We start from the raw sequence: 10,138 nt of genomic DNA on the forward strand, positions 1-10,138 counted from the left end.
TTCCCAAGGAATAAACACCAAAAGTGCTTCAGCTTTGATATAATGGGAGTGAGGTTTGGGAAGGAGAGCTCAAAAAAATAAAAGAATTTAAAAAGTTTCATTCTTTCTGCTATGAAATAAAAATAGAGAAGTGGCAGAACAGCTGGAGAGAAATGAGGAGTGACTGGAGAGGAGCCGGGGATGTCTCAGAATGCTGCTCACCAGCTGTGCCCAGCTGTGCCTCCTCCAGCTGTGCCCAGCTGTTCTTCCAGCCGTCCTCGCAGATAATGAGGTATTTCCCCCTTGAGCACAGAGGGAAGGAGCATAAACAGCTCTCACTGCTCCTCCTCTGTCTGTGATGATGCTCTGAGGGTGGCAAGGGATGGGGTGAGGAAAAGGGTCATGGAGGGATGGGAGAAAATTAGGATAAAAGGGAGATTTGTCCCTGAAGGACACCTGTCCTGATCATGTTCCAGATCCACCTGCCTGGGGTGCAGGTGGACCAAAGGTGTTGTTGCAGAAAGCCCACAAAAAAAAATTACCCCAAACCAGAATAAGAATCCCCCAGACACCGAGCTCTGCAGCAGAGCAGGTTGGTGCAGGATTTCTGCCAGAGGGAAAATCCCAGCACACCCTCTCTCACATTTTCAATCAGAACAGGTATAAAAATAAATAAACATTCTTTCATCACTCCTTTCTGAATGAAATTGCAAACCAAAGATGTTGGCATATTGTGCAATGATCATGCTGAACCTTGAGGATATGAGACATCATATATAACAGATGTGGGATATAAAAGCGGATGTGTAGACACTGTATGAGAAACTGTGATTTTAATGTAGGCAGAAACACCAAAAAAGTCAACTGAAACAGTGAAGTTGGAACAAAACGTTTTTGTCAGAAGAAAACCTGCTGGCATTAGAGAGAACAGCAAAATGATTTGTTTCTGTTTCTCCCATTAAAAATGCCTATGGAAATTTGCATGTTTTCAAAACCAGAAGTGATTTTTACAACGCAAAGCCAAACTGTCAGGAAACGTCAGCCCTCATTACTCCGTGCCCCATTTGCAGCAACATAAGTGACAACAAAATCTACAAGGTCGCAGAGGCTCATCCCTGAAGGCATTTGTGCACCAGATAACCCACGCATCAAGCATTTGTGGCACGAAAAAATCCCCCCTGTCCTTCTCAGAGATCAGCTTGTCCACCAGGAATGCCCGTGGGCACTGAGCCACCACACCCCAGGCCTTTCTTGGTGGCTGTGCAACTGGAGCTGGTCCCCATCCTTCTTGTCTTAATCCCTACACCCAGTGGCTCAATCCCATCCATCACTGCCCACCCTACTGTGTCACCCAAATTATTTAGGCAGACATACCAGGGAACTCATCCAGCTAAAAATGTAACTTATTTTTCAGCCAGAAAAATAAATGAATAAATAAAAGCTTATTTTCCAGCCAGACCACTCCCAGATCTGGGGATTGCTCAGATACCCACATTCTGAGTAGTGGAGGAAATATTTAAAATGGATTAAGAAAAGCAGGGAGATGGCAACCAGCTCCACCCCTGGACAGCTGGGTGCCACCAGGCAAAGCATTTCATGTAATTTTGCCTTTTTTCCCCTTCTGGTATATGGGGAAAATCTCTGCGTATGGGGAATGGCACTCTGATATCATGGACAAAAAAGCTAAATGTCAAGCAGATGAGCATCAAATAATAAAAAAATAGACTGATGGGCAGGGAAGAGAGATAAGAAAGATGGTATTTATTTGAACAGCCACAGGAAATCAGAGATTGAAAAATGTCTAGAAAAAAAAATAGCAGCAGCATATTCAGTTTAAAAAAAAATCACAGCGTGAGGATGCTTTATACCTTATGCAGACAATCCCACCTGACAGTGCTCAGTCCCATCACGGCAATGTCATTTTTTGGCCTTGTCTCGAGGGTAACCCCCATTGGTCTTATTGAGCGACTCCATGCTGCCATTTCCTGTCACCACACTGGCGAGCATTCTCTCCACCTCTCCAGGCAGAATTTGCTTCTCTTCATTTTCTGTCTCCCTGTGGTAGAAATAGTTGAAGTTTGAGACTATGACGGGGACGGGCAGTGCAATGGTCAATACTCCTGCAATCGCACACAGAGTCCCCACAATCTTCCCACCCAGGGTGGTGGGACACATGTCACCATAGCCGACGGTTGTCATCGTGACCACGGCCCACCAGAAGCCATCGGGGATGCTGGAGAAATGGGACTGTGGCTCGTCCACTTCTGCAAAGTAGACAGCGCTGGAGAAGAGGATGACGCCGATGAAGAGGAAGAAGATGAGCAAGCCCAGCTCCCTCATGCTGGCCTTGAGGGTCTGCCCCAGGATCTGCAGCCCCTTGGAGTGCCGGGAGAGCTTGAAGATGCGGAAGACTCTGACCAGACGGATGATCCGTAGGATGGCCAAGGACATGTTCTGCTGCCCATTGAGTTCGCTCTGCTGGATAAGCTCGGTGGTGAGAGTTACAAAGTAGGGGATAATGGACACAATATCAATAATATTCATGATGTTTCTGAAGAAGTCAGTCTTGCTGGGGCACACAATGAACCGGACAAACAGCTCGAAGGAGAACCAGATGATGCAGGCAGTCTCTATGACGAAGAAAGGGTCTGTGAAGGTGCTGTGGGCCAGCAAGGTGTCTGTCAGATTCTTAGAAAGCTCCTGGGTGGACTTAAATTCCCTTTCCTCCCTGAACTCTGGCAAGGTCTCCATGCAGAAGATGATGATGGAGATGACAATGACCAGGACAGAGACCAAAGCTACACCTCTGGCTGCACTGGAGCTTTCGGGGTACTCAAAGAGCAGCCAAAATTGCCTATGAAAGTCATTGGTTGGTAAGAGGGTCTCAGGGTCCTTGATAAACCCTTCATCCTCCCTGAACTGGTCCATGGCTTCATCACCCAGCTCATAGAAGGTGATTTCATCAGCAAAGACATCAATGGGTACATTGGCTGGACGCCGGATTTTCCCACCAGACTGGTAATAGTACAAGATCCCATCAAAACTGGGCCTGTTCCTGTCAAAGAAATATTCATTCCTCATGGAGTCAAAGTAACGCATCCTCTTTTCCGGGTCCCCAAGCAAGGTCTCCGGGAACTGGTTGAGGGTCTTGAGCCGCGTCTCAAACCTCAGCCCAGCAATATTGATGATGACTCGTTGGTCCCCCTCCTCCATGCCCACCCGTTCCCCCACCAGGTGCTCACTGAACTCAGCAGAGAACCTGGAGAAAATGGTCTCATTGTTGGCGTTTTCGCTGTTGATGAGGATTCTCCAGTTGGAGAGGAGGTTTGTGCAGCTGGGATGGCCTTTCCGTGACTGCCCAGCGGGACTGAGGTCATTTGAATAACAGGGATCCTCCACGATCTGATCAGCGTTGTCAAAACTGACTAGTGCCACCTCCATCTCCTTCCAACTGGACACGTCCATCATACACTAATCAGATTAGCAGCATAAATCCCCAGGTCGGATACCAGCAGCTTGCGTCTTTCCCACACTATGAGGATCTGCAAGCAAATGGACAGGGAGAGAGAGATGAACTGTGCATGTGGATCGCTTTGCTTGACTGGAAAGAATGAAACAAACCCAAGGTCAGAAAACCCTGTATGTTTTAATGCAAACATTAATTTCACGGGCATTATACTTCCAGTATATCTTTCAGCTCCAGATCCTGCAAGCCCCTTTTTGGGACGGCTTCACTATCACCACTAAACCTCCCAATACTGCTTACAGCATCCAAGGATAAAAAGTCAGGCAGTAGTAGAAGACAGGGAAGAATTCAGGTATCCCATGCAGACTTTCCTCACCAGTCCCAGCCCTGAGAGCAAGAGGGGCTATTTCAGACATTTCCAAGTGTGCACTAATCCACAGGCTGCAGGTCCAGTGTTTGGAGCAGGATTCAAAGGTATTTATCTCTTTAGCTTGGAGGAGACTGAGGGGTGACCTCATTAATGTTTATAAATATGGAAAGGGTGAGTGTCAGGAGGACGGAGCCGGGCTCTTCTCGGTGACACCCAATGATAGGACAAGGGGCAATGGGTGCAAGCTGGAACACAGGAGGTTCTGCTTAAATATGAGACAAAACTTCTTCACAGTGAAGGTGACAGAACACCAGAACGGGCTGCCCAGGGGGGTTGTGGGGTCTCCTTCTCTGCAGACATTCAAAACCCACCTGGACGCATTCCTGTGTGACCTGATCTAGGTGTTCATGCTTTGGAAGGGGGATTGGACTAGATGATCTTTCAAGGTCCCTTCCAATCCCTAACATTTTGTGATTCTATGTGATTCTGTGATTCTGCGTATTAAACACAGGTGTCCTGGTTAGCCACAGCCCCTGATCCAGCTGGGAGAGTCACTGGTGGAACCCCAGGAGTTGGGTCACCTGGCACTTAGAAAGCAATTCCCAAATGAGGGCCAGGCTGGGACTTAAGAAAGGCAGGTCAGGAGGAGAAGGACGTGTCCACCAGCCCTGGAGAACCCCTCCACTCTGCGTGAAGAGGGACATGAATGGGGACCCCTTGTCTTGATCTGAAATTTGGGGTAGGCAGAGGCCAACATCCTCTCTAGCTCTCCTAGGCCTTCCTTGTGGTAAAAATGATATTCCCAGCCATAGGAAGAAGATGAGGTTTAAACACTCAGGTTACTCAGAGAGACTGGAGAGCATTTTTCAGGCCATGGGGTGGATCTTTTCCCAAGACTGGGCCGGCAGGTGCTGTTGGCACTATGTCCCCAAAACACTCCTGGGCCTCATCCCCAGCAGGCCACCACTGTAGTGCTGAGCTCAATGGCAAAATCAAAGAGGAGCTCAGGGACCAGGCCACGTTATAGAACCGGGAAAGGACCTGTCCTGCCTCAGGGAGAACCACAAAGGGAAATTAGAAGTTAACAGAGAACAGTTCTGAGGAGATTTACCCCCAAAATGCACTTTTCCCCACATGTTCCCCACCCCACCCCACCCCAATTTATTTCCCCTCCTTTGCCCTCCAGCTCTTTCTCCCCCAGATGTATTTTCTGAACATAAGAAACCACACAAGGACACAGAGTGGCTCTGATTTCTGCGTGCCCACTGATCACCAAGGGCCCGCTGCCTTTCTTACCCAGTGAAGTTCAGCAGAAGGGAGTGAAAAACACAAATGCCCTCAATTGCCAAGAATAGCAGTGCAATTTGGGCCACGTCTGCATGGAGCAGCAGCAGTGCGGGGACCGGTCCCGTGCTGGGGCCACAGGGACACAGCTTGGGACACAGCTGGTGCCCAAACCTCCTTATTGAGCTGGAGCCATCGGGGTTCTGAAATTGTTCCTCTGTCTTTGCAGAGGACTCCAACTGTGCTGAATCACTGGTGTCCAAATTGGGTACACACCAGCTAGAAACCCAAATCTGCAGCAGAAGATGTTAGCATCCTGGCTCTTCTGCTGTCAGCATTATAAGCCCAAAAGCAAAACTTTGTGCAGGAGCCAGAGTCCTTATCCAAGGTAAGGTGCCGAGCTCAATGGCTCAAAGCTGCTGTGGACAGGGTGAGATGTAGCATCGGGGCAATGCGGGGTGCAGACAGTGCAGTGCAACTGAGAGCTGCAGACAGCCCACACCTCAGTGACCCCGCAGCATCAGCAGCCAGGCTGGGAGAAGGGATGCTGAGATAAACCCAGACCGAACAAAGCTCGTTTAGAGGGAAAAAAAAGTGTTAAAGAAAAAAAGGAAAAGCAACACATCTTTCTGTTTTGTGCTTTCTTATTTTTCCTTAATACTAAACCCCAAAGCTGATTTTTAAATCAGGGAGAAAAAAAGAAAATCAGTTTGAATGAGGAGAACAGGACTGTTCAGCCAGAGCAGGGAGCTGACCCCACGTTCACCGCTCCTCGGTCCTGCTGGAAGCCCAGAAGTTAGCCTGTGCCCAGGAGCTCTCTCAACACCAGAGCAACCTTAGAGCAGCTTAAGCTGACTGTGAAATTGCATCCAAAGTCAGCACCGTGAGATGATTTTAGCCTTAAAAAGCATTAAGGGTGCTTAACTCCTAATACTGCATGCTGGCACTCTGTGCAAGGAAATTCCCAAGCCCTTGCTTGGTAGGGCTGGTTCAGCCTGAGAATTTCCACCGCGGAGGCAATTGCGGTGTGTTGAATCATGGTATATTGAATTGCAATATCTAGAAATCTGGCTTAGCTCTAAAGCCTGCATTCACATTGAACTGAGCCCACCCAGCATCATCCCCCATGGGAAAATGGAGGCTTGAGAGCTGTGAAGGGACAATTTGCATGTCATGGTCACTGCTGGGAGTGGAAAGTTGTGCTCATCTTTGCCAGCAGGGCATGGAAAGGAACATTTTAGCTCAGTTTCAAGCTTTTAAGCTCTTTTCCAAATTTTTTAGTCCCATTTTGAGCCATCGGGGAGCTGCCCAGAGGGTTCAGGGCTGTGACTTTCTTTTCATTGCATTCAGAGCCACAAAGTATGCTGACATCTGCCTGTCCCCATCACCAGAGATAGGTATCCCACCTGTCCCCAGACTCCAGACCATCCTTTCTGTCTCACTTCAGATTTAGGCTAAAATTACCAGCACTTCCCAAATGCACAAAGCAATCTCTCAAAGAAAGAACAGAGCCACATGGTTTGCAATGCGCACTGTAGGCTCTAGCAGAGGCTCGAACTAGAAAGTCTCATTTTTTCCTCCTAAATCACCTAACATCTGCTTCTCAGAATCTGATTAACTAATACGCTTCATCCAAAATCCCTGGCTGGGAGGAAAAAAAATGCAAGGGAGAGAGACTGAAAAAAGAAAGGTCATTTGAGAGAGAGTTTGTGTTTTTCTCCTCACATCCCGCTAGCAAATCAGTAAATTGGGTCTGTGGTTTCCACCAGCCCCTCTGCATCTGTGCAGTCAAAACCTCCCCATGTACAACTTCCTCCTGCTTCCCACCAGCTCTGCTTCCCTCCCCAGCAAAACCTCACACGCCTGGGCAAATGACAGAATTCTCCAAGGTCCTCCCAGAAAATCAGAGGTGCTGCACTGCTCCCCCCTCCCCCCCCCCCCCATGCCCTCCCCATCACCCCTGTGCTCAATGAGAAAAGAAACAATTTGTTCCATAGCCCCCCCATGTCATCACCTATGGGGACTTACCCACGCAGGGCATGGAAGTGCCAATGCTCTCTGCATCTGGGAAGAGAGTTATTAAACACACATAGGGATGTGTAGGGGAAGTAGAAAAAAAAAAAAAAAAGTCCAGCCATACCCTTGAGAGGTCCCGTTGGGATAAAGCAGGCAATGTCATTTAGAACGCTCTCCTCTTATTTGGTTCACTGTATAATTGGCAGCCCAGCACACCGGGGATGGGCTTTGGCAGGATCCGATGTGGTTTGGAGCCTTGGCCCCAACGTTGCCCTGGGAAAAAGCACCCTTTCTGCCCTGAAAAGAGCCAGGGGTCCATCAGGAAGGGGGGCTGGAGGGACCCCTGGCCCCCCACCTTCTTCCCCCACCCACTCATTGTGGAGCGGGCCGGGGTGGGATGTGCCCTTCTGGCGGATGCCACCTTTAATCCCCAATAATGCTCCGGCTGGTCCAGCGGGGACAAGTCTTGTCCGTGACGTGGTGAGGTCTGAGCCAGTCCCCAGAAGGGAGGTGGAGAGGGGGCCAGGGACCCGAGCACTGCTGGCATGAGGAGACAGATTTACAGCAGGGAATAAGGCTTTTTTGTTGTTGTTTTTGTTATTAGTATATAATAACAGCATTAAAATGAGGAGGGAGGGGAGAGCCCAAGGGTTGGAGCATCCCCAGATGCCCACCTACCTCTTGCCTGTGGTTGCAGGTACAGTGGGCTCCCTTCCAGGAGGGGATGGCCACAGTGCCACAACCACGCGGGACATCCCCGTCCCCCCAGACATTTCCAGGAGCTGGGGCAGCAGCAGGCAGAGCCAGCACGGTCCTGAGAGGGCATCGGCAGGGACGATGAGAGCGGGGACAAGCCCCTTCCGCACACCTGGCTGGGGCACCAGCGCCACTGGGCTTAGAGCAGCAAGTAGTAACTAAATAAATGCCCCCAAGGAATGCCACCAGACAGGACAGCGTGAGTCACTGAAGTAACTGAGATTTTTTTTCTTTCCCCACTTTTTCTTTCTTTCTTTCCTAGAGCTGGTTGCACTCATAACCCCACTGCATCCTTGCCATAAGGACCCTAGGGAGGTTTCAGCCCTGTTGGGTGGACTCGCGCAAGGATGGATACCATCTACACCCCTACCCAGGTGACCCCACACCCTCCTCCTCCCCCCCCCCCCCCCCCCCTTAGCGCTGTGTTTTGGTACATTTCTACCCATGTGCCACAGCCTGAATTACTCCACAGTGATGCTCCTTTGCTCCTGAGGGACCCGGTCACCTCGATTTCCCTCCCTCCAGCTCCCTCCACTGTCCTCAGAGATATTTTCCACCCATGAGGTTAATGAGCACATTAAAGTGCCCTGTCCTGGAGGAGAGCCTGGGACCCGCAGGCTTGGGGCATCTTATACTCAGGTCCAACCCTCTGCAGCTGCAGCCAGTGATGGAAATGGGACACGACATCATGCAGATTTTTTTTTTTTGGCTCTTCAGGGCTGGTTCATCATTTTGCACATACCCTTCTGCACCCCTACAGACTATGGTGCTTATATGTACCCACCTGCTGGGAATCTACCAGTAGAAGGGAGCTAAAGCAATATTTCCAGCACCTAAATTCAGCCCCAGCCAGTGCCTGTCTGCCCTCCAAACCCATCCTTTGGGAGGACTTCAAACACAGGGTGATGGTGTTTTTGGATGAAAAATGACTTCCTTTTTGTTTTATTTATTTATTTATTTATTTTTCTCTCAAATCTCCCTGGTGCTAATGAGGGTCACATCCTACACCCAGGCAAAGAGCATCTGTGGCTGAGGGAAGCCTGAAGCATGCAAACCACCCACAAGATGCCAATAGTTTGGATTGTGCTTGGGCTGAGAAATCAGCTCTGGCAGGAAAAGCTGCTGTGACCAGCAACATCCCTGAGGTCAAAGCAGGCTGATGCGTGCAGCATTACACAACGCACCCGCCACATCCCCATGGGAAAGTTCTGCTTCACATTCAGCTGAGGAGATTTTACACACGCAAGGATTTCCACACCCACAGCCGGGCGCCCTGTCCTCCTCCTGCACTTCTGTCCCACTAATCCCCCCAGCAGCAGCTCCTGGCATCTGCTGGGATTTGTCCCAGGGGCAACTTTGCCCCCGAGGGGCAGGCAGACATCCAGCAAGCGCTGCTGTGGAAGTGCTGCCCAGCAGCTCCGCACGCACAGTGCTGCTGCGGATGGGGAGGACAAACCTGCAGAGAGGGATTGCCGGCTGAGGGTTTTTTTGCAGCAGGTCCACGAGTTTTATTTTGTGTGGGGAGCTTATAACATGTGCAGGGGGCAGCAAAGGAGAAACCAGCTCATCACACCAGTTTCTCCTGTGGTATGCATGGGGCAAACTGGAGGAGGGTGGGAGCAGGGGGAAGCCAGGAGGGGTCCTGCAGACCCCATCACCACTCCATGCAATGAAGTGAGGGCACCCAACTTGATTTTTCCTTAATTCTAGGGCAAAATGATGCTCACAGACTCTTCTGTGAACAGCCATGCCTATTGTGCTCTGCTCTGCACCAGCCAGACCTGAGCTTCAGCCCACAGATCAATTTAGTGCAGTAATGAGCCCCTTCTAATTTTTCTCTTTTTAGGCAGAACTAATTAGCTGGGGGTGCAGCACTCATTTCAGCTATGTTGCTACTGGATGGGGCTGGACTGACTCCATGACACCTCTGTGGATCTTTGAGACGTTGGGGTGACTTTTTCTTATTTCTCAGCGCTGCACAAAGTATCTCTAAATCACAGAAACCCCCAGCACCAGGGAATGCTGGATTTTGGGAACAGAGGAACACACGAGGGCTGCAATGTGGAATGAGCACGACCCAAACTTCAACCCCCTCAATGTATGGCTGGGTCAATGGACTGGCTCCGGCCTGACGGACTGCTCTGGCACCGAGGATAATAAAATGGGGAACTGGCGATAATTAAAGGAGCTACAGATCCCTGGTTCAGTCACAGAGGACCCTCAGAGGCTTGGGGAGCAGCACAGGGGTCATCCCTCCAGGAAAACTG

General features: G+C 50.0%; 1 protein-coding gene across 1 annotated transcript; it reads right to left on the minus strand.

The window, feature by feature from the left end:
* Nucleotides 1-1,896: 1,896 nt before the first annotated feature.
* Nucleotides 1,897-3,447, minus strand: KCNA10 (potassium voltage-gated channel subfamily A member 10). Its single transcript, XM_035570611.1, has one exon. It carries the CDS (start codon nt 3,445-3,447, stop codon nt 1,897-1,899), a length of 1,551 nt encoding a protein of 516 aa, XP_035426504.1.
* Between the last annotated feature and the right edge of the window lie 6,691 nt (nt 3,448-10,138).

This window comes from Cygnus atratus, chromosome 24 (genome assembly GCF_013377495.2).
Source record: "Cygnus atratus isolate AKBS03 ecotype Queensland, Australia chromosome 24, CAtr_DNAZoo_HiC_assembly, whole genome shotgun sequence".
Classification (NCBI taxonomy): Eukaryota; Metazoa; Chordata; class Aves; order Anseriformes; family Anatidae; genus Cygnus; species Cygnus atratus.